General features: G+C 44.3%; 1 protein-coding gene across 1 annotated transcript in view; it reads left to right on the forward strand.

Moving 5' to 3' along the window:
* The window catches only part of Ankfn1 (ankyrin repeat and fibronectin type III domain containing 1), a 146,762-nt gene that overhangs the window by 81,787 nt on the left and 39,237 nt on the right, over positions 1 to 25,738 (forward strand). The window contains exons 7-12 of the mRNA XM_038328646.1: positions 346 to 436; positions 5,075 to 5,182; positions 12,458 to 12,557; positions 12,920 to 13,052; positions 13,540 to 13,656; positions 19,854 to 20,069. Of these exons, the coding sequence (XP_038184574.1) occupies positions 346 to 436; positions 5,075 to 5,182; positions 12,458 to 12,557; positions 12,920 to 13,052; positions 13,540 to 13,656; positions 19,854 to 20,069 (765 nt within the window). The remainder of the gene's footprint in view (positions 1 to 345; positions 437 to 5,074; positions 5,183 to 12,457; positions 12,558 to 12,919; positions 13,053 to 13,539; positions 13,657 to 19,853; positions 20,070 to 25,738) is intronic.

Below are 25,738 nucleotides of genomic sequence, written 5' to 3' on the forward strand. Positions count from 1 at the left end.
AAGAGCAAGCTGGGTGGGTGGCAAGGAGGATCTGGGAGGAGCTAGGGAAGGGAAACTGTGATCAAAATATATTATATGAAAAAAATTGATATATGTATATATAAAATCAAGTTTTGCATTATAAGTTCATATATGATAGATAGATAGATAGATAGATAGATAGATAGATAGATAGATAGATAGATAGATAGACAGACAGATGATAGAAGTGGTATATAATTTTGGGGTGTGGGGAATCAGTACAAAAAAATGATATTTTAATTCTGAAATCAAAAAAGAATCCTTTAAATATGAACGTGATGAATTGTAATGCCTGATGCAGCTTCCTGTTTCAATTCTTTGCAGGGCCAGCAGTATTTTGTTCAAGTCTCAGCTTACAACATGAAAGGATGGGGACCAGCTCAGACCACAACGCCGGCGTGTGCCTCTCCCTCTAGTAGGTGGTAGCTACTTCCAGGATGGCACCATGCTCAACTACTGCAGTGTGAAGCTGAGGGCAGATAAACAATTGTACACAAACTATGCACTGCAGCGATAGATTAATAGTAGCTAAATATCATTCATAACAAAGAAAACAAATACCCAATATTTGTGTAATAGTGAAGTACGGCATATTCAACATCCATATTAAAGAACCAAACATGATCAATCACTAAAAATATATGTTGAAAAACCCATTGTTTCTGAACATACAAAAAAATTCTACAGTATAGCTTTTATATAAAATAATAATAATACCAAATGCAGGGATTCCATTCATTTAACCATTAGTTTACCTAAATTATGAGGATATATCTAGATCATTCTCAGAATTTAACAGTGGCTGGAGAGGTGGTTGACTTAGAAAAGTACTTACCACAGACATAAGAAGACCTAAGTTTGATCCCCCAAACCCATATTTAAAAAGCCAGGTGTGGTGACACACACTTGTAATCCCAATGCTGGGGACAGGACAGAAACAGAAGGCGGTTCAGGCTGTCTCGAAAACTCCAGGCTCAGTGAGAGTCCCTATCTCTAAAACCAAGATGGATAGCAACACCCGAGTTTTATCTCTGGCCTCCACATGCAGGCATACATATGTGCACCTGCGCGCACACATAGGTACACATACATTTAACAGGAGATCCCTGGGTTATGAGTTTACATGTTTCCTGTTTTTATTTTTCAAATGTTATAACAGCCTTTTACCCAAGACAACTAGGAATCAGGTGACAAATGGAGACTTTCTGTGCAGGGTCTCTCCTTGCCCTCACAGCAGTCCTTAATCTTCCCTGCTGCCTTGTGGCTCAGCATCACTGCCATTCTCGTCTGTAGCATTATCACCATCCGAGATAACCTTTACAAGACAGACTCGTTCCATTCACGGCATGAAGCTAAGAACTTTACACAGTAGGCTCGATCTCTTTGACTGACAGGGAAGCCATTAACATAGAGGCATATTTACATGGTCCACTCGCTGAACTGAAATTCAGATGGAGGCTATTTGGAGGCCACATCACTGGTACATAGCTGAGCCATGATTCAAGCATGAATTGCTCAAGACTCTTCCATGTCTCCTGTGGTAACTAGAGCCCTTTTATCAGGCAGAAAAGGAGACAGGAGGCCAGTCAACCATGCCTACCACCTCTAGTAGAATCAGTGTTACGCAGGGTCTTACTTACACAGCCTCAGACCGCCAATGCCAATGCTCTCCACAGCCCCCAACTCCCTCTGCATTTAAGGCTTTCATCATTAGTTTTGTTTGGATATTTCCACTGCTGGAGGTTTAGCAGAAACTTGTGCTGGGAATTGCAAGATTAAGGCACTAAGAGACCAATCTTATTAGTAAGGTAGAGGCATATGAATTATTAGAGACAGAGCATTAGAAAGCACAAAAAAAGACTAGTCTCGGTTAACCTGGAGGCACAGGCGGGAAAATGATCCCAAAGGTACACCCCACACAATTCTGATCTGCATATGATACATTAAGCTCTAAAGCTCAGATGCTTGGCCTCTATACGCTGCTTGTTCTATTCACACATCCCTCTCTAACAAGCCTATGCATAGACCTCTCTCCAGAATGATGAGAATGGTTGTTCGGGCCTTAGAGGAGTCTTTTATTTATTGGTAATTAGCATCGTGACTAGCAATGCCTTCTAAACAGTGTGTTTGATTAGCCAGGGTAGCTGGCAACGAGTGGAAAGCCTAGCATATGGTTGGTGTTGCTGCAGACATGCCATATCACTTGGAAAGAACAATATAAAAACACTCTCATTCTATTTATAAACAAAGTATGACATTGTGATGTAACATGTATCAGTATTCAGATATTTACTAGAGGACAATGTACTCTCACATGACAGAGTAATTGGAAATTTGGTAATATGTTCCAGTACGCTATAAAACTTTTTTTTTATATTTTTACAAAAGGCCTTAATGTGTTTTTATAGACTTATGTTATATGGTATGGTACATAATAAGAGAAAAGCGCCCAGACAGGCTTGTCTGAGTTACGATCAGGAAAACCCTGATATGGCCGGTGAATGTAAGCCCTGCATTGTGTTGCAACCGAGTGTCTCATTACCAGAACAGTGAGCTGTATTATGTGGCACGGCCTGCTCTTTTCCTACCATGCGAAGTTTACTCCTGTCAGGTTCCTGAGTTCTTAATATATTTTCAATTTTCTCCTGCATCCCTGCAGTCTCCTATTTTATGTAGTCCTCAGAACTTTCCAAACATCTCTGAGAAAAAAAAAACTCATTCTTTCCAAAACGTTGGCGTTCTTCAATGCTCGCTTCGGGCCGCCATTGAGCACTGGCAATTTTTGTATGTATCGTCAAGTCATCAGATCCAGCTCAACTCCAATGTAATAGGGGCTAAGCTGAGACGCTGAGACCCATTCCACCACCCCCTGCCTGGACTGATGACTGCATTAAGACTCATTAGAACGCATTAGCACTCTCGGGTCCGTGGACTAACTCAGCCACCCAGAATTGCTCCCGCTCAGGCTCCCACTCATCCTCATTGTACCATAGGCACTTGAAAGGCAATCCTCCAACTGAGGGAACACCGCCCATGCGAGCCTGCAAGGGTGATGTTTACTCTGTGTCCAGATGTGAGCAGCGCTATAAATAGTCTAAAGGTCTCCGGCAGTTATTTCCCTAAACTTCAGATGTCCCAGCCTTCCTGCACACCAGCATGCTTGTATTCCCCATGCCTCACCAACAGCATACTGAGTATTTCCTGTGTGCCCAGGATGCTACTTGGCTCATACTTTTTCTTTTCAGTCTCATCCTCCCAAAAAGATTAAAAACTGGCTTTGCAGAGGCGGCAAATGAGGCAGAGAGAAGTTCAGTCGTGGCTCTTACCCACAAAGATCAGAAGGCACCTGTGCCAATCTTCTGTCTCCAGACTTGACCACAACTAAGCCCCGACAGACAAACTCCAACTAAGATCTAACTCTTGCCCAAAAGAAAGAAAGAAATATGTATGGTATAATGAAACGAGCATGAACACAGCACACAAGGTCATTAGGTTGTCGTGGCACAGTGCTGATCGGGTCTCCGGGCTGAGTGAGGCTGGTCTGGAGTGGGAAAGGGATAGCTCTGTTCATCTTCCTCAAGGTAAAATGAACTATACGTAGGAGAGAACGGGAAGGAAGAAGGGCTTGAAAAATCTTTGAGGCCCCCTTCTTCTTAGATAATCATCAGATGGGATAAAAACTAGTGTTTCCATATTGAATGGCTTTCGAGTCTTATTTACAGAATGCCTGTCATGGGCCAGGCATTGGGCCAGATCCCTACTATACTTCTCATTTCATTCTCATAAACCTCTCACAAGACAGTCACCATCTTCATTTTCAAATTAGGGAGTGAAGGTCCTGTTGATACAAAGGACTTTTCCTGCAGAGAACTGGGGACAGGAGGAGCCAACGCTCACACTGGAGTGTAGCGGACCCCACGACCTAACTTTATATTACCCTACTGCTCTAACGTGCGCCCTCTCTGGGCTTAGCTGACCTCCATGGTGTCCCTCCCAAATGTATACAATCCTGGACCTTGGATGGACCACTGTGAGATGCTCAGAATTCCCTGCCATGAAATCCTTGAGTCTGAATGAAGACGACTCTACTTTCAAACGATCCTATCAGGGAAGGAACTTGAGACCGGCTGGCTTCTCTGAAGTGGAGTGACTAGCCCTCACAGAGATGGACTTGAAGTCATTATTTTTGAAACATTCAGAAAGAAAAACTAGAGGAGGGAGAATAGGAACGGGATGGACAATGAAGTGACTGACCTGCTAGGGGAAAATCTAGAGCTGGAGACAGCAGAATTGCAATCTTGACATTAGTCCCACATGAGTTATTACTCTTGATATCATTATAGCCAAATGGAATGAAAATAGAAGGGGGAGAAAAATCTCAGTGGGGACTGCAATTTAAATTTGCCATGTAAGCTAATACTGTATATTTAGAGACTGAGCAGACAGGGTGGTTGGTGGCTCGGAGTATGTGCAGGGGCTGCTGTGCCAGCTAACCAAAGCAGACATTCATTAGAGCAAAATGGAGATTTCTATTTCTTGGCATCTGACATGGGCTCTTTCCTTGGAAAGAAATGTCAATTTGGCCAAAAGTGTGAAACCTACAATAAAAGCATTGGGACTGTGGATTTCATCTAGTCTGCACATTCACACACCCCCATCTTTCCTACTGTGAAATCCTGTTGAAATTTGGGGTGCTGATGAAGAGGTAACAGGGGCACTGATCAGGACAGGGGATGCTGAGAAGGGGAGTGAGGGCTAGAAGAGGAGATATTGGACTTCCAAATTTCCTATTTCTTTTGGCTCTCGAGTACTATTTTCTCTTGCCCCAAAACTGCCCAACACAAGAAGCCAACCACAATTACTGTTTTGCATAGGGGTTCTGAACAATGGCACCTCCCAAACCGTCGGCATTGCCTGCCAGTTTTGCGTGTACTGGGTGCTCATCCACGGAGCCTGTGGGTAGTGAACACAAAACCCCAGCACCTCAGGCAAGGCAGGGCAGAGGCTGCCTCCGCTTTAAAATTTCCCTCTGTTTGTTTCTTTTGTTCAATAGACTGGAAAGACTATGACGACAGAGAGCCCAGACACAGGGGACAGAGCGAAGTTCTAGAGAGCCTGCTGCAGCAGGTCCGAGCCCTTCATCAGCATTACAGCTGCCGGGGTAAGGATAAAATCTGTACTGGGCCATCGACTGAGGTCTCGGTGGCGCCGGTAATTTTAGCAGTTTCCTAGCTGGGTCATACCTTCTCATTCATCAGGGAAAAAGAGATATTAATATTTGTACATCTGGAATCACTTTACAGCACTATCTTGCTTTAACCCTTCCATGGAGCCTTCCCTCTTTTCCTCCCCCTTCCTCTCTCCTCTACACGCAAAAAGTTTGAAAATCAGGACAAGAGAAAAAAACAGCCTCCACTACTGTTCTCTTCTCACTGAGTTGGCTTCACAATGCTCTCCTGTGGGTCCTCTGAGACAAGCTTCCTCAGTATTTCACCCCCGAGCATCATAGAGGGAGCTCCAACAAGGACAACCACAACAAGCCTTCACCTCTCTAGATAGCCTAGCTTACAATGCGTTTTCACATCCCCCATGCCAACTTCGTCCTCACTTTGGTCATTGCAAGGGAGGCTAAGTTGATTTGCCCGAGGTCATAATGCCAAGCTACGGCCTGGGATTTGTTGCGTTGTTGTCCAGTCTTCCTGCCATGCCTCATTTTTTTTTTTTTTTTTGTCTTCCTGTACTTTAATCCCACCTTGAACTTTAGTCTTCCTCCATTCCACTGTTTGGGCAGCAGTAGGGCTCACCTCCTCTCGATTTTAGCCCCACTTCACCAAGTCTCCGAGATGCTTTTAAAAGCGTCTCTGTTTCTTGGGCTGCTCAGATGGGCCAGGGTCAGGTTTCTGATCTGTGTAATGATTCGTGGAAGAGGCACTTAGTTTTATTTGGAGAATTAAAGCCTCCATAAAGTTTTCATTTTCCATGCTCCCATCAGATCTCCAACTACTCTGGGCTCGCTAGATTTGGGGCACTGCTGAGCCAGCTGAGTAAAAAACCCAGGGCTCAAACTAAGATGCTGTTCTTGCTGTTTAGACGAGGCATAAATCAAACTTAGCATTAGCAAAAAGTTTCCCAATTACTATATAGCTCTGACAACAGGGCCCTTCAGAAACGTTGGCTCTCGCAGAAGAGGACAAGTGTTTGCAAGAAAATGGTGTTTTTCTAATGAGAGGCTCGTTAGGAGATGTAAATATGTACGAGAGCAGCTGGAGAAAGAAAGCTAAGTGGGATTTTCATTCCTGGATCTCTAGGAAGACTTTACACACACACACACACACACACACACACACACACACACACACACACACCAAAAGGAGACCTATACCATTCTACACTGACCAAAGTCCATTCAGTTCTGGGTTCCTGGGACTCATTTCATCAAGTGCCGTGTTACCCAGGGTCCTCTCTTTTCTGCCTCTCCATCACATCCCTGCCCACTGGCTCCTGTATGAAAGCAAAGCTGGTCCAGCGATTGGACAGAGGCTCTCTTGCAATCCGTAGCCACTTTGTGTTTTGTATTCTGGAGGATGGAAGTTGAAACGGCCCGAGACCAGGAGGGTTGTCTTTTGATTTGTATGTTACTAAGGATTCAGATGCTCACCCTATTACTATATGATTACTATCCCACAGCCGAGAAGTGATTTCCTGGATAACTCAGTTATTTCTATAGTTTCCATCCAACTCTTGACATGCATGCACATACCCTTCCTGAACCATAGCTGTACACATAATATTAGGAATGATGGAACTAAGGAATGATGCAGGCCTTCCCCAAAAGGAACACGTTTAAATTTGTTAATTTAAACTGAAATAATACAATGTGAGAGATGCAGCCGCCCTGTGAGAGGCTCAGCTCAAGAGCTCAGGTTAGGTAAGGTGAGAAGACACCGAATTCTTCAGCCCTCTCGTGGAAATGTAAAATAGACACCAGAACTTTAAAGGCTGCAGCAAAGAACTCAGCAAACATGGGTAAAGACGCATCCTCTAGATTCTTCAGCCATATGAAACCTTTGCCATAGAGTTAGGATTCCATGGCATAAACTTTGGGAAAGGCTGACCTATGACCCGTCAAGATAAAATAAATCAGTTCACAGGAAAAAGAACCCTTCTAAGACACTCGGGCATTACTGTTTCAAAGGACAAGCAGTGGCTGCATAAAGATTGCTTACAGAGAACTCTGAAGCTGTTGTTTTGAATATTCACTACACTGAGATACCGTGTGGTTCATTGGAGACATAAACCTTTATAAACTTTACAATTAAAAAATAATAATCACCCAAGTCCTAGTACTACCATTTAGAGCATTGGGAAGAGCATTTAACCCAGCCCTGATCACATCGCCAGAAAATCAGGCTGTCTAACTTGCAGTGCTGTTAGGAGGTGGAAATGGGGCGACAGATTGGACCCAGCCAGCCCAGGGGAAGCCCCGCACAAACTCCAGCTTGTTTTCCTTTATTGTTCTTGTGAATGCAGGATGGGCCCACTCTCTATCCACAGGGCCTGACTGGCACATCTTAAAGCCCGAGCAGCGACTCCGCTGTGCTGAGCTGGGATCCTCACCAAGACAGAGTAGCGTCCAGTGCAGCAGCAATGGGGAAACATCTCTACTCCTCCCCCAACCCTATCCAACCAGAGCCTTCCAAGCCCTCTCCTTATGGAAGTTTACATCCTTAATTGGGGGACTTTATTTTCTTGCATTATTTATTTATGCTAGCATCACGCCTTCGCCTCTCTTCTCTCCTACTAGAATTCTTGCTAGTTAGAAGCTGAACTCTCCTAAACTAGCCCTTTTGATGTCTTTCTCCACCCTTGCTTTTGTTTGCTTTTAAGGTAGGGTCTTGGCATAAAGTCCTGGTTGACTTGGAATTCCCTATGCAGACCAGGCTGGCAGTGATCTTCCTGCCTCTACCTTCAGTGCTGGGATATCAGCTGGGTGCCACCGCGCCTAGCCCAATTCCTTTCATGGTCTTTAGTATTCCCCTCGAGTTTTTATCCTGGCATTCTTTTGCTCATTTCTCAAAACGAAAAATGGTTTTCATTTTCTAAGCCTTCTACTGGATTTTGAAGTTCCTGATGACATTTTTAATTCCCAAGGCTCTACTACTAAAAAAAATAAGTAATCTCTGTCCTGGTACGAGTTCAGCATCTTGTCTCTCGGAACATTAATGACAAGCTCTATTCTGTTCCGTTTACATTTGCCCAACACAGCCTCCCTTCAGACTTTCTCTTTTACCTGGAGCTAGCCTTTGTGCTTTCTGGTGGGTTTGTCCTTTAACTGCCTAAAAGGCCTTCAGGGTTTGCTCAGATTTGAAAGAAGAGAGATCAGTAGGCCCTGGGGAGCTCTGAGCGCATGGAGCTTGATTAACAGGCTTCAGTGTCAGGTGAACAGGTGTCACGTGATCATTGGAAACTCACCAGTGTCATCATGGGGGTGTGTATTCTCTGGTGAAATTCTCCAAAGAAATTTCTTCCAAGCTCCTGCCTAGAAAGAACTTTCCATATGTGTGTTCTGAGAACATAATGGGTAGATATCCTATCTGAAAACTTTCACTTAGTTACCAGTTTTAGTATCTAGTACCATCACTGCTGCCGTCCCATTTTCTGATGTCCCTGGAATCTCCCTGCCTCCTGCTCCAGGGGCTTTGGTTTTTGTGGTTCACTGATTTTTTTTTTGTTTGTTTGTTTTACTTTGTAAAGGATAAGATGCTAACATTCATCTAAGGTGGGAAAGGGGTCTTTGTCTACCTATGCAGTAGAGGAGGAAATCTAAAAGTTTGAATTCTAAACAAATTTCAGAAATTTCCAGTTTTAGCTGCATGTGTTGGAAGGAGGCTGCTTGTTCGTTCTCAACTGCCCGGCTAGCTTAGACTGGAAATAATCACGCAGAAACTGTATTAATTAAATCACTGCTTAGCCCATTAGCTCTAGCTTCTTATTGGCTAACTCTTACATATTAATTTAACCCATTTCTATTAATCTGTATATCACCATGAGGTCATGGCCTACCAACAAAGTTTCAGCACGTCTATCTCCGGCGGCTCCATGGCGGCTCTCTGACTCAGTCCTTCTTTCTCCCAGCATTCAGTCCAGTCCTCCCCACCTAGCTCTGCTCCTCCCCACCCTGCACTGCTCTGCTCCAGGCTCAAAGAAGTTCTTTATTCATTAACCAATAAAAGCACCACATAGACAGAAGGACCTCCCACACCACGTATGTGTCCCCTCCTCCTGCTAGCAGCCATGGAGCCTATGAAGTAGACCAGGCTAGTTCTCAGTGGTTCACTGGGGCGTTTAAGCCCCACCTTTCTTACTTTCTTACTGCTGTCTTCTGTCCCATTGATTTGCCCTTATAGAACCCATTTCCTTCGCTGCTTGTTCTGACTTTGGTAAGGTTTAGACAGAGTGGCAAGCAATGACTATGCTAACTCCCAGCCTTGGACAGCAGCACTGTTCTCCAGCAGCCAAACTCATGTTCAAATCAGAAACAGAAATCATTTTACCTTTCTTTTCCAGGAGCAACTATTACTAGTGCCACATCTGAAGCTGATATAAGTACACATGTCAGCCAATTACTCCTGTAGGATCATAGACAGAGCCATACTGGGTAGGCCTCTACCATGGGCCATCCCCCCAGTATAAAGAGAGGTTTTTGTCCCACATGGTCCCACAGCCATTCAGTCCTAAAGAAACACACAGAGGCTATATTAATTACAGCATTGTTTGGTCAATGGCTCAGGCTTATTCCTAGCTAGCTCTTACATGTTAGAGTAACCCACTTCTATTAATATATGTATCGCCACAAGGCTGTGGCTTACTGGTAATGTTCTGGCATCTTTCTCCTTTGGCTGCTACATGGTGTTTCTTTGACTCTACCTACTCTCTTTATATATCTCTGCTTTTATTTCCCTACTGGCTTTACTCTGCTAAGCCATTGGCCAAAACAGCTTTATTCATCAACCAATAAAAACAACACATATACAGAAAGGCATCCCACATCATCTCCTATTTTCTGTCTAATTAAAAAGGAAGGTTTTAACTTTAACTTAATAAAATTACATATGTAAAACAGTTATCAAGCAAGAATTATAGGTATGATATTTTTATTTTAGACAAAACAGGGAAATGTAGTGACATTTCATTTGTATTTTAATAAATGAAGCTTGCCTGAAGATCAGAAAAGCAAAGCAGCCTGCCACTGGCTCTTACCTTGACCTCAGTCCAAAAATGATAATCCTGCCTCCAGCAATCTCAAAATGAGACTGAGAGATGTCTCCTCCTGTTTTATAATCCTCTCTAGTTCTGGGATTAAGGGCGTGTACCGCCTGGTTTCTATGGCAAGCTAGTATGGCTACTGGGATTAAAGATGTGTGTCATTGTTGCCTGGTCTACAAAGCTGATCAGTGTGGTTGTTTTACTTTTCTGATATTCAAGCAAGTCTTACTTATTAAAATACAAATGAAATGTCACTGCACCCCAGGCTTCTCTCTCTAACAGTAGTGCTAGGCCTTCCGTTCCCTTCCTGGGAACAAGCCTACCAAAACTCAGAAATGACACCAATAACCTCAGCTCTCTTCACCACATACAACAGAATAAGGGACAGTGGTAAGATCTTGCCCAGTTTCATGGGGCATTGCTTACAAACACTGTGTGCAGACATCTGGGGATTCTACTACAGCTAGGGAAAGCTCCAGATTATAAACAGGCGTGAAAACGTGGACAACATGCTCACACTCACTTCTACAGAAGGACACACACAGCCACTTTCCCAAAATGATTTTAGTCTCTTTGGGTACTGGGCTTTGCTATTTTATACAATCCATCTGTTTCTCAGTTCCAGTCAATCCCTTTATCTATGCAATAAAGGTAATACTGAGACCTAACCCTACATACATACTTTTTAATTTTTGTCTTTTTCTTGTTTTTTAAATGAAATAGAAATACATTAATTTCCTACTTCCCTTTATTCCCTCTAGCTCCTTTCTGCTATCCTTCCTTGCATTCTTCCCATGCCCCTCCTCAAATTAAAAACATCTTCAGTTAGTTACATATACACATGTATGTGTACATATATATATATATGCATATGTATGTGCGTATATAACTACAACCTGCCAAATCCATTTTGTTTGGTGTGTATAAAATTCTAAGGCTGACCTCTCAGCACTGGGCTATCAGTAAGGGGGGGGGGGGTCTCATCCCTGCGAGAGGCTAATTATACTTCTCCTAGCAATCGTTTGTTTCCTTGTAGGTCTTTCTCTAGGGATGGGGCCTCGAGAAATTTCCTTTTTTCCATGTTAACATGTTTACTGATGATGTCATTGTTTCCGGTTTGTTTATGCAGCCATTTCTAAACTAGCAGACTTCCTGGTAGTGTGGCTTTTCCAATCTTTCTGCCCCTCTTCTGTAATGTTCCCTAAGCAGAAACTGTGTTGTAGATTTACCTGTTGAGGCTGGCCTCTCTACTACCTACAGATCCTCTCATATGTCAACACATACACTAGAAAAGACTGCCTTAGGATGCTAAAACTGTAGTTGTATGAAGTGGTGGGGTGAGTTGGGTAAATTTGTTCTTTTTTTTTTTTTTTTCTTTTTTATACTCTCCAGATCTTCCGTCATGGGATTCTATGAGCTCTAAAAGGCAAAGATTGAATTGGATATATAAACTAACAAGGGGAACTTTGAAAGCTGTGAGAAATGGTGTAGATTTAAAAAGCCAGGTGGTGAAGGGGGAAGAGGAAAAGGAATTGGTCGCCTTTCTTTTCATCTTACTTGATAGGAAAGCACTTACCCTGAGTGTATAAACAGAAGACCTGAAGTGGTTTCCCTGGGATATCAATTATTGCTCACTCAACATTTGTGAAGAGATGTTCAGTAACTGAGTCAATTACTAGGGTATTAATTACTCTTCCACGGCTTTGACAAAAGGCCAGGCAGACACCACTCCGAGGAGGAAGGCATTGTCTTTGCCCGTTAATGATGATGAAGTGCTCATACATCATGGAAGCAGGGGTGCACAGCAGCAATTGTCAGCCACTCTGGGGTGGGGAAAGGTAAGAGAGCAAAATGGACAATACACCCCCAAGGGCCTGGCCCCAGTAACCTGCCTCCACCAGCCAGGCCTCACCCCCTAAAGCCTCCAAACCACCAGTCCCCACTAACTGGAGACCAAAACATTCAAAACATGGGCCTAGTAGGGGTGCTTCCATTTCAGGCCATAGCAACTGATCTCTCAATAAATACACGTTCCTTGAAGAAACAATAAGCTGGAAATTGAAAAGTGACACACAGGGACAAGGGAAGGCCAGGAGGTAGAGAGGAAGGCAAAGCAGAAATGTTGATCTGTCAGATGGACTTTGCGCTGCATCTTTTTTCTACATTCCAGAAAGTTCAAAACTGCAAACCACGGGCCGCAAGCAGTCAGTGTCGAGGAGCCTGAAGCACCTCTTCCATTCCTCAAACAAATTTGCAAAGACCTTGAAACGGTGGGTCCTAAACTTCCGGGAAGTCTTAGCATCTGAGGAATGAACTAGCTAGGGTTCTAAGTGGAAACCAAGTAATAATTATGTATTCTTATTAAAAGAATGAATTCTTCTACAGATTTGGGCAAAATACCAATCTTGAATTCTAGCCAGTAAATTTATGATACATAGCAAAAATATGTTCTTAGGCATATTTTCAATTCAGTTTGCAACATGTCTAAGATGAACTAATTATATATACACATATTTAATCATATGTAGTACATATATGTATATGTAATTGGGTATAATTTCATAAGACTTCTTTGGTAAAGCAAGCAGCTGAAGACTTGTTTTTTTTTTTTTCTCTTTTTTTTTTTTGGTAGAGGACTCTACATAGCTGTTATATTTTATTATAAAGACAATATGTTAGTCACCAATGAAGATCAAATACCAATCGTTGAAATAGATGACTCTCACGCCAGTTCTATCACACAAGACTTTCTGTGGTTCACGAAGGTACACTGAGTTCTCGTTTCATTTTTCCCTATTTCGCACCAGGGTTGCTGCACATAAATCTCTGAAACTTTAGTTGAGGGGTCTCTCACGATCAAAGTTTTGGGGTAGGAGTAAATTATCTCAAGATCCTTTATGGCCCCAGCGTGCCCTGTGTCATTTTTTTTTTCCCTGAGGCTGAAGTAGTGTCTCCACTCCATTTTCAAAGCAAAGACGCGTGTATCCTGTCAGATTGTGTCTCCGCTCTTCAGAGTTATGGGTTCATTTGGCAGAGACTAAAATGTAGATCTGACTGTTTCATTAGCATTCAGATCTTTTTCCAATTGGACAGAGATCAAAAAGTGGTTTCATCTGTATCTGAAAATGGACTGGAGTACAAATATCGGGAGGGGGGGCGGGGGGTCAGGTTTCCTTCTCTTGCCTTGCTTTGATGCCACGACCTAAATCATTCACTGGCTTGGATGATATGACCTCGTGCCTTCTTTTGCAGCTGTCTTGTATGTGGGAAGACATAAGGTGGCTAAGACAAAGCGTGCCCATCTCCATGTCTTCTTCCACAGTGCTTCAAACTCGGCAGAAGATGCTTGCCGCGACCGCCCAGCTACAGGTGAGGGACCAGGCTTGAGTTCGGACCCCTTAAGGAAAGCGTCTTCAAATTTGAGCTGAGTCACCAATCTTACCTGAAAAAGAGAAAGATGGGCTCCCTCCTCTTTCAGATCTCTGGTCACAGGAAGGCTTCTTGGACACTTTGACAATGTGCCTGCTCATGTTGGTCTTTGATATGGAATCCTAAAGAGGGAGTAGGGAGACTGGAGTTCTCCATTTGATACTAATCAGTCAGCTCGGTTCTTCAAGGGCTCACATCCATCATCTGTAGAACAAGGGAAGCTTGAGCAGATGAAGGGAGCAGAGAGTAACGGGGGTCAGAGCAGCTCCCTGGAGTGCTGCCTCTGAAAAGCCTAGGCATGCTTATGAAGCTGGGGTCCTTAAGAGAGCCACAAGCCTGTCAGTGATGTGTATCTGCTTACAAAGCTGTCTATCATAATCTCTAGAAATTTGCATAATGGGAAACTGAGCTATATTTGGTCAGCAGACCCATATCAACCATGGTATAAAAGAGGTTCATAACACCCCTCCAGCTGCATCCCCACCTACAATTCCAAGAATGGTACATGAATACTAATTGGTCTTCATAATAAAAACCCAGAGTCAGATATTAGGAGGAGCAGCCAGCCACTAGTTCTCATCTCTAGGAAATCCTCAGACTGAATGGAGTATCCTGTCATTACAAGTCCTCAGATTGAGCTCCTGTCTCCTCCTGCTTTATATTCCTATCTCTGCCCAGCCATAACCCTTCCTGTCTCCACCTCCCTAGCGTTAGAATTAAAGGCATGCGACTCCCAAGTACTGGGATTAAAAGTGCGAACCACCACCACCTGGTTCTGTTTCTCTCTGAGACTGGCTCAATCTCATGAAGCCCAGGGTGGCCTTGAACTCACAGAGACCCATCTACCTCTGCCTCCTGAGGGCTGGGATTAAAGGTGTGTGCCACCACTGCCTGGCCTCTATGGCTAACACACTCTGATCCTCAGGCAAACCTTATTTGTTATTACACAAGCAAAACAGCACATAAAATGCATAACAATGGCATGTTACTAGGGAAGGTTACGTTTGTCCCTCTGTATTGCACTCCATTGCATAGGCCATCAGCTGTCTTGTATCCTCAGTGGCTTCACATTTTAGCAGTGCTCCTCATTACAACTCACTCTTAATTGAGAATCTCCTCCAACAACTCCAAGAGAAGGTTCTGGAGCTGGGCCATGAGGGCTGGAGCGAAATTCAGAACACATCCTTCCATCACCAACCCACCCACTTGATTGGACTATGCCACCTTCTTCCAGACTGTTTTTTCTTTAAGAGAAAGAAGTTCCCAAGAGGCTCGGCCCCTCCCCCTGCCCACCATCCAGCTAGGATATACCTGACCACAGACTGACCCCCCTTGGAATTTCAAGCTAAAATCTTGGTTGTGTTTAGTTGGAGTCTTCCTTGAGCACTTGCGTGTCCTCGGCAACCTGAGGACAGGCTGTTGCTAGCCATATGCTGAGGGATACACCTCAACAGCCAGTGTGGACCTGCCCAACCCCCACCACAACCCTCTTGGATTGCCTTGCTTCCTGCTCCAAACTTCTGATCCCACCATCCTTTGAGACTGTGTTTCCCTCCTTATCCAGCTGAGATTCCATGATTCAGCACAATCGCTCCTTGAAAATATTCTAGATTTTTCTCTTTAAAAAAAATTAAGCCTAGCTCAATCCAACATGTCTACACTGAAGTAGTTTCACCCGGATTTCTGGAAGGAAGCAACGCGGATGCATGAAAAGGCCTGGCAGTTTTTCTACTCCACACACAGGCACAATTCTCACCCAGGATGCCGCCTAGCAACCCTGCTGCATTTCTGTGGGAACTGCTCTCTCACACTATAAAGCAAGTATTTAAAAACCTTCTTCATTTGCCCACACCCTTCCCATTCCCCGCACTCTCCATCCTGACGACGGTGACGGTGACGGGGTCACTAATTTTCCAAGAGATGGGAATGGTTTTCCACCACCGAATTTCCAAGACCTGCCCAGACACTCACCTTCTCCCTTATGCCCCTGTTCCAACAGTTTAGACAGCCTCACCCTCCCAACCAAAGGCTTGCCCTTCCCTGCATGCCCTGAACCTCGTCTCTGTTACCTTCATTTAAAACACTCATCTCAGGCTGGAGAGGTGCCGCAGTGATTAAGAACACGAACTGCTTTTAATGCAGAGGACCTGAGTTTGTTCCCTGAATCCACATCAGGTGGCTCACAACCACCTGTAACTCAAGTTGCAGGCGGATCCATCACCTCTGCCTTCCATGGGCATTACATCCATGTATACAAACCCTCACAGAGACACAGATACATAATTCAAGGTAATAAATAATAAATCTTTACAAAAAAAAAAAAACCTCATCTTCAAGTTAACCCCATGCCTAAAGTTCCCTCACATAACCGTTCAGTGACCAAATAACCATTTTTCATTCCTCACACTAACTTTCTTGGAAGAATTACTTATATCCTCTTTTGCCACCAATGCCCTCAATTACCCCATCAGCTCTATGCCACACCTATATACCGGCTCTATACCCGGCCTATATACCGGCTCTATACCACGCCTATATACCGGCTCTATACCACGCCTATATACCGGCTCTATACCCGGCCTATATACCGGCTCTATACCATGCCTCTCCAGTATTTGCAGAGGAAGGAAGGGAAAGAGAGGATTTTTGTTTTTCATTCTAAATAAATATCCACTTTTACACCTACTTTTGTAGTCATTAAAAGAACCCCCACATAGTGTAGCCTGCCTTGACGAAACTTCTCTCCATCCCGCCAATGTCTTCAGTGTCACTAAAGCCAATGGACACTTGTGAGCCCTCTTCGCTACTGACGCCTAGCAGTAACAGACACCTAGCAGGATTTGCTACAGCTGGTCCTGTTCTGCTTCTTGAAACTTACACATTCTTTGGCTTCCATACTGCCATCCTCTCCTGCTCTTCTCACAGCTTCCGATCTGTCTTTCTCCGTCACCTCTGCTAACTTACATACCATGTTCTGCTTAGCATCCTCTCTTCTTTCACTTCTGTGCCTTACTAATTCCTACACAGCCATTAGGTCTCAGCTTGGTGTCTATACTTCCTTAGGGAGCCTCTCTCTGGACTCAGAGTTAGGTCAGTCTCTCCCACATGACCTTCACTCTTCATTCAGAGCAGTGTTTGGCAATGACGTCACTTCCTTGTCTTTCTTCTCCCCTCTGGACTTCCTTAACGTTTCATGCCATCTCAAACTAAATAAAGTCACTAAGAATGATGCCTTCTGGCTACAGCTGACTGCTGCTCATTTAAGTCTCCTGGCTGTGCTAAACATCTCACAGGTCTCCTCCCACTCTACCACACAGGATCATTAGGGCCCAAGTTGCCTAACATAGCATGACATGATCTATTCCTCCTTTCGGGTCCAAAGGAACCCTTCCCCCAAAGCTAGCTATCCAGATCATTTTTATATCAAAGAAGAATACCAGGAAGGTTTTAGCGCTTTCTTATTCAACTTGATAGAAAACCTATCCAGCTGGGTCTGGTAGTATACACCTTTAATCAGAGCACTCTGGAGGCAGAGGTTGGCATGTGAATTCAAAGTCAGCCTGGTCTACATAGCAAGTTCTAAGCCAGCAAGGGCTACACAGTGAGACGGGGGGGGGGGGAGAGGAAAGGGGGGAGGGGAGGGAGGAAGAAAGGAAAAAAGAAGGAAGGAAAACATTTTCAAACTTGAGAGAAAGCCATCATAAGTTGGCTTTACTCAAAACTTTATTAAAATGGCCACTTCAGTATTATCAGTTGTGAATTATGTGCTATGTACTAAGGAATATGCTTGGTAATTCAGCTATTACTGAGTTCTTCCTATGCACTGTGAAAAGACCTAGAGACACAGAAAGGAAGGAGCTATGTCTCACAACAGGTACTTCAGTTGCACGGAGTACAGTCAGGTGCATCCTAAGAATTTTGTGCACAAGACGAGAACAGAAAAAAAAAGGATGGTGAATTCTACCTGAGATTCTACTGGGTGGCTTTTCTGTCACTCTGACCCATCCAAAAGGAACACTCTAAAGAGGGAAAAGGCATTGTTTTGCCTCACAGTTTCAGAGGTCTCCGCCCAGTTTGACTAGTCCTGCTACTTGGTCTGACAATATCATGACAACATTTACATGTGCAGAGGGAGCTGCTACCTCATAGTGACCAAAACACACAGAAACCATGAAGAGCCAGGGACACAATATACCCTTCAAATGAATACTCTCAGTGATTTACTTCCCCTACCCTGCATCATTTCCTAGTTTTCATTACCTCCAAAAATACCATCAAATTATGAATCTCTCAATGGAAGAATCCACTGATTAGATCAGATCCTCATGGTCTAGTCACCTCTCAATGAGGCTGTTGGGAGAATATCAAATATTCAGGTCATAACAGAGTTAGAAATGTCTTCCCGGAGGATCTGGAACTGGGCTGAGTCTAGAAAATATAGGTGGAGACCAGGAGGGGATTTGAATTACAGCAGATTTTTAAAATCCCATATTCAACAGGGAAGCAGGCTTGAGAGTCTGTAAAACACGTTTTCATGCATTGCTTGGTTTAATCCCCTGGATACTCTATGAGGTAAGCCTTAGCCAAGGTGGTGCCTCAACTGTAAGGGCCTTTCATTTAAGATGGTGAAGCTCAGGACCAGAGAAAGGAAACAGTCTAATAGTTAATGAATGGTAGCCAGCCCTGAGACTCAACACCTGTATGCAAGAGTCTTAATAGCTGTGGTGTGCTAGAACCAGCTCATTACTGGCTCGGAAAACCAACTGTTAAATCTTCAGCAACTTTGGAAGCGTACTGTCATATCCTAGGTAGCTTGGAATGCACTACATTATAAAGACTGTCACTCATTACAAACCAGCCACCCCAGTCCTTGCCCTCCTGTTTGTTTTGGTATGGCAGTTCACAGGTACAACACTGCTCATATAATAAAGTGTCTATATAAAACCATAGCACTACATAGATGTAGACTAAAAATCTTACCAAAGAGGGTTTATGATTTACAAGTAATTTGTTAGAAAAGAAAATTTTGAGTGATTAGGCCACTTAAAAATTAATCTTACCAAATGAATCTTGTCCATAATTACTTATAAAGTTCCTTACTCGTTCTGTGTCTGGTTTTGGTAAGAGGAAAAAAAAAGGCTTAAGACACAGTCGCCAATCAATGAGCAAACACTTCAGGGTTTGAGATTTGAATACTAACCAGCTGGCTTGTTTATTTTTAGGTCAACCTTGTCATTTTTACAAATTCCAGTTCTACACCAGCTCTCACGCAAGCACGTCATCACATCGTCATTCATGTGAGTTCATGCACAAACATGCACACACATGCACACACACATACATACACACACACACACACACACACACACACACGAACTCTGCAATGGTTTGCATGGGATTTGATTCTAATCATCGAACATTCTTGGCTCTAGAGATCTTAAGCCTCTTTCCTCTTTATACAATTCCTCTTTCTTTTAATGAGTCCTGCCTCCGCTCCTTCATATTTAAGGCCTCATCCGTCCAATTTTTCTAAAAGTATTGTCTGCCTCTGTTGACAGCGTGTCTAAGCAGTTTCAACAAACCTTTCAGTAAACAGAACTCCCTGCGATGCAGATAAGTCAAGCCAGGCCGACCTCCTGATTAAAGAACCTTGCAAGGAGTGCACAGTCACCAGGGGACCTCGTACAAAGTGCTACATTGTCAATTCACACACTTCTTCATTTTAAACAACCCTGCCTCATACTAGCTTACTGTAGATCCCTTGAAAACTCCACAAGCAGCATACCTGAAATGTCAGACATTTTTCTTTAAAACATCTGGGATTCTCTTCAAGTGCTGGTCACTGAGGTTTACGTGCTGGTGTGTCTATGTGGGCAAAAGATATTTACAGATATTGAATTTGCTTAAAAAAAATATAACGTCTGTGCCTCTTGCTATAACCTCTGCAGGCTCACAGTGGAGACTTTTCTTTGAGCTTTTCGTTAAGCACATTGCTGCAAGGCCACCTACGTTAGGTCTCAGTCTGCAAAGCGCGAAGAGCCCCTCAGAATTCCCGCAGCTTTCCGTGTCTTGTGGTGCGGTTTTGTTGTTCTGTTTTACAATATCAACTAAGCTACCAGCAATCTGTTGGTTTCTAGAATTTACTTGGAACGCACAACTTGGGAAGACTTTACTATGAGCCCATTAAAGATCGCCATGGCAACATCCTCATAGTCACCATCAGAGAAGTGGAGATGCTTTATTCCTTTTTTAATGGCAAATGGATGCAGATCTCAAAACTGCAGAGCCAGAGGAAGTCCCTGTCAACTCCTGAGGAGCCAACAGCCTTAGATATTTTACTAATAACCATTCAGGTATGTAGGATTTTTTAAATTTTTGGATATTTGTGATTCTGAGACATTTACGGCAGCTCTAATACAATATGCCAAGAGCCATTCACATGTATGGTGTTGCGGTAGAGTCCTGAGATTCCACAGATAGCAACAATGCTGTGGGTTACTTTCATTGATTTCCGTCTACGCATGGAACTGACCAAGCAATCCTGAGAGTAGGTACTCTGAAAACACCCTGACAATTGTCTGAGTCACTTTCCCATGACTATGACCAAAATATCACCCAGAGAAACAACATGAGGGATGAAGGTTTGTTCTGGTTCACAGTTTCAAAGTGGTACAGTCCATCACAACAGGAAACGCATGGTGCAGTGGTTCAGCCAGGGTGGAAGGAGCCTGGCACAACAGCTGCTCATGTTGTCACAAACCAGGGAGCAGAGTGTGGCCAGAACCAGGGACTAGGTGAAGCCAATAACTTCCAATGACTCTCACACAGTGAGCTACTGCCACCAGCCAGGTCCTATCTTCTGAAGGGCCCACAGCCCTGCAAGACTCTACCAGTCAAGGAAACAAGCAATCAAAATGCAAAATGTTTGGGGTAAAATTCAGATTCAGACTTTAACAATGATGAGCCAGTGAGAAGAACTGAGACAACCTGCAGAGGCTAATATTAACTCAGTACCAGGATGGAGAGTACAGTACCCGGGGTGCGGCATCACACATACGTATTAATTCTTCGTTGTTCTTCCTAATACTCACAAGACAGCAAGGCACAGTTAAGTCCATTTTAGGAATGGGTCTCAAAGATGTTTCGAGACACTGGGTGGCACACAGAGGCTGACTGAGTACGATTAATGAAGCTTTGGCCCCATTTTGCCCTTCACTTGGGCCAGCCCTTTTCAAGGCACCCAGCAATTGGTATTTAAAAGTTTGTGCTTTTTCTCTGCAGCATCCCTTTATTAGGGAGAGGGAGTATGCCACAGTGCCCATGTGGAGGTCAGAGGACAACTTGCAAGGATTGCCTCCCTCCTTCTACCTTGAGGGTCCCAGGATTGACCCCAGGCTGGGAGGCGAGCACCTTCTCCCGCTCAGCCATCACACCAGCCCTAACTTCTTTTTCTGAAAGAAGGGGCCAGACACCGCATTAGGCTCAGGGGATGAAGGCCACAGAATGTGGCCCTAGCCACATAGCGACAAAATGCCAAAACTGAGAGTTCAATTCAAGATCACCTGATTTTGGGGGGGAGGGGCGGTTCTTTCAGCTGTCAGTTACATTCCGCAATACAAGAGGGAGACTTGGTAAATACTGACTTAGGATTGTAGTGAAGGTGGAAGACAAGAGCTCCCAGTAATCACCAAACTTCAAGCCAGAGCAGCTCACATGCAGACCCGGGCTAGATGACAGCACTAGCCATAGGTCTGGCTACCCACGTGGCGCACAGACTCGCATGTGACATGAACTTCAAGCTGCATCTTTTTCTTTCATTTTTTATTAAATCCACTGAGTGTATAGAATTCATCAGGTAGAATTAGGTAGAGAAGCTAGGAGCAGCATCTGTACTGAGCCACGATGGGATGTATAGCCACAAATCTGTCCAGTCTCAGTAAGAGGGAAGGAGAGCTCCACACAGACCCATATGGGGATAGATGCCTTATGGGCCCCAGGCTTTGAGAGAGGAGAGTGAGGATCCTTATTGCAACATGTCTAGCCATCTTAGGACCACCAAAGTCTAGTTCAACCTTCATGTTGAGTTGGCGAAGCCTGCTCCTGATAGAATTATGTCTCCAGTCTTCAGTGTTTGGCTACCAACCCTGAGTCTTGCTCTCCATTTCCTATCCAGCCCAAGACCTGCTTGGGAGGTGGGAGAGAGATGGGGGGGAGAGAGAAGGGAGAGGGTTTGGTGGGAATGACATCAAGCAGGAATGCGCCAGTCAGCGGGGGTGAATTTTCCACTTGGATCTGTGTGGAAACTTGATCCTGCCTCTATTTTTGGTCTCCTTCTCTAACAACCTTTCACCAGATTGGAATTTTTCTGCACCTGTAACACATTTTTAATGTAATAAGTCTAGGAGAAACCAGGTATTATATCATGCTGGGGCCTGTGTTTCTAGGAGCAAAGGTAGCCCAGGCCCCAGTTTATCCCTATAGGGGATTAGTGTATTAGTCACCCTGTAAAAACTCAATTTCTTAAATGTTTCTTTTAGCACTTGCTTATAAAAGGTGAAGAGGGGAGCCATGAGCGTGTCTGCGTTCCCCGCCCCCACCCTCTTCACACATGCACCCACACTCTGTCAGCTCTACCAAATCAAATCCAGAGCTATTGGCCTTGACCATTAAGGTTACCTTTGCCATGTGGAACTTTGTCCTGGTTTGGGCCAGGGCAAGTGGTGACCAGACTCATTCTTGTATTAGGCACCCCTCGGGGGTGAAAGTAAGTCAGCTATTGAAGGTGAACACGAATAGCTAGTGTGGCTGGGATCTGTATCCCTTTGAAACTAGGGTGACTGGGTATTGTTGCTATTCCATTCCTTCAGTTTTGTGGCCGAAGGGAGTTATTTTTCAACCCTTCGTCTGCTCTTCTGCAGGAAACCGCACCTCATAGGGTTCTGATGAAGGTGAGACAAACCAGCACATCAGCATCAGGAGGATCACATAGCAAATGTTCACAATTCCTAGTACTTCTCCACGTAAGAAAACCAAAGCAATACTAGGTTTCCCCTCAGACCGCTTCCAATCCAGCTCCTCCACCTTCCTGTGGAGACCTCTGCTCCTGACCAGTCATCCCTTGCGGGGCTCCATCGCGCCATCTACCTTCTCTTAAAAATTAAGAAATGCCATACTAAACCTATACAGTTCACAACTGGATATTCAAAACAGGCAAAGGCTTCAACAGCATCTTAGCCCATAACTAATTTATTAATCCCTGGGAACCCAAGTGAGCTTCGAAACCCAACTCTTCAAATCCCCCAACCTTCTCAAGTCCCAGGCCTTCTAAATTGGTCTTTCTCGTGTATCTAGGAGAGAAAAATCCTCCTGTTTGCTTGGGAAGTAAAAGAAGTGTTATGAACAATAGCATCCTGCTAAGCGAACTGAGTGGCAGTGAGGGTCCTTCCAACAAGAAGGCTGCCCATGGATAATGCTTACTCTAACTATGACCTCCAGGAGTCCCTCCAGGGAGTGGACATCTTGAGTGGGAAGTTATCTGAGTGCATTAATCTCACACATGTGTACTATATTATTCACAGCTGCCACATCTAGGTTATCATCGGGTTCTCATGAAAGACCAGTAAGGCTAAATAATTCTGTGTTCAGGCCATATATGAAGATACACATTTCAAGGAAATAGCCTGCCAATGTCACATGACCCCAAAACAAGGGATAGACCCACACCCTGATACCTAGCCTGGAGCCCTTCCCACTCCACTGCATGACTACCCATGCTCTCTGCCTCCTTTCTTCTCAGGCTATCTTATGGAAACTTGACCACTTTGCTTTCTGCTTCCTCTCTTTAGGCATTGCTTCTCACCGTTAGATGCTCAGTGCACATACCTCTTGTGCCTTTTCTGCTGTCCTACTTGTATATTCCTATTCCCCCCTCCCACAATATCTAGCACAATTATCAAAAAGAATCACAACTACCAGTGGAAGCGAACTAGCTGGGATAGAAGTAAGAAGCAACTGAGTTCACCCATGTGGGTATAAGCTATAAGCACTATCCATAAGCACCAAAGGATAGAAACAACCTCCAATCTCTAATAGCTACGAAGTAGGTGAAAAGAAAATACAGCCCATGTGGTGGAAAATTAGTCAGCCAGATCAGTGAATGAAGAATGATCCATGTTACGGCCTCCATGAGCCTTGAGAACATCACACTAAGCAAAAGAAGCCAGATAGAAAATATCACAGATTGTAGGACTCCATTCATATGCTCTATCTATGACAAGCAAGATTAATGAGACAGACTGCCTGGGGACAGGGGCAGAAAGACTGGGGACAATGGCTGTGAATGCAAGGCTGCTTTTCAGGGTGATTTAAAAGGCCTGGATGTTAGTACTAACTGTTATAAACCTTGTCAATATGCTAAACACCACTGAATTAAATGTTTTATGAAGAACAAATCTATGAGTTACCCTCAGTGTAAAAGAAATGGTGAAAGTAATAGAGACTACACTAATCTATAGACATCCTTCTATACAAAGAGGGCAACCCCCAGCCAGCGCTACCCCACCGTGGTGCACGAACACCATTATTAAAACATGTTCTCCTTTTAAGAAAGAAGTTGGAAATGCAGAATTTAGAGTAAGGCTTCTCTATTTTTAAAAAGCCATAAAACAATTTAGAAAATTCTGGTCAAATTAGTCCTGGACCCGCAGTGACCACCAGTCACTCCTTTGTGACCCCTGCCCTCCATGCCTTGGCTTCCACGCCTTACTCAACAAAGTAAAAGTCCTCTACTTCCTGGAAAAGCAGCTGCCTTTTGGTCCTTTGGCAGGCCCTTAAGAGAACTGGCCAGTGAGGACAGGCTGGGGAGAGGACTCTCAGACCCCATACCAGCAAGACCCAGGCCCAGACCTCCCTCCCCCACATCCATCCTTCACAGACATGTTTTTGCAACATCAACTAGGTGCCAGGCTCCCTTTGAGGTGCCATAGGAAAATCAACTGAGCAAGTCAAGGCCCTTGCTCTCAAGGAGTTCAGTCAAGGGAGGGAGACAGAACTGTAAACAAATCAAGGTACTACCAGGCAGAATTACACCAGAGCCCGATAGCCACACAAACACTGCACTATGGGAGCCCGCACAAAGCAGCTACTAATTCTGCCTAGACGTATCAGGGAAGGCATTGCCGAAGAGGTGGCATTGCGCTGAGCCATGGGGGAGGCTAAGTTTATCCTATGGGAAGAAAAGAGCCAGAGAAGGGAGGTGGGAGGATTAAACGAGAAAGCCCAAAGCAAAGCACTGAGGCAGCAGCTGGAAGGGCAGCTTTGGCCTCTCCTGAGCTCACCCAGGCCTAGCGCAGTCTTCATGTGGACTTTCTTAGGCTGGTTAGAAAAACTGGCTCACAGCTTTCTCCCTCACACTGCCACGCGTGTTCCACAAAGGAGAAGCCACGTGTTACTCATCTCAAGGCCGCCAACAACCTCGCATGATCCCTGACACGTCGGTAGGTGTCCCCTAAAAGAGCTAGACCCGGGGGCTGGACCTGCAAGGCTACTGTGGCTGAGGCAGGAAGATCGCAAGTTCAAGACATATGTGGGTTACAGTGAGTTCAAAGCCAGCCTAAGCAAGTTACTGAGCACCGATCTAGAAACCAAAGTAAAAGAGGAGCCTGAGGATACAGTTCAGTGGTAGGGGGCTTCCTCCGCATGCCCCGGCCTGAGATGCCATCCTCAGCACCACATAAACAGAAACCAGGAGACAGCCATCAGGGCGGTGCTGGGGAGGGAAAAGCGATTAATCATGTCTAGAGACAGGGGACCCCAAAGGACAGTAATGATGAAAAGCTGAGCCTGGAAATGCAGGGTAGGGGTTAACTGGGGTGATAGGCGTTCACTTTGGTCTTGGAGGTCTGTCTAGTACTTTAGATTATGTGAATGAGACAGCTTTCTCTTCCAATTCGTTTTGCAGGCTCCAAAAACATTCTGACTAATAACGGATAAATGACTATGTAAAGACACAAAAATACATAGC

The sequence above is a fragment of the Arvicola amphibius genome, chromosome 4 (assembly GCF_903992535.2).
Source record: "Arvicola amphibius chromosome 4, mArvAmp1.2, whole genome shotgun sequence".
NCBI lineage: Eukaryota > Metazoa > Chordata > Mammalia > Rodentia > Cricetidae > Arvicola > Arvicola amphibius.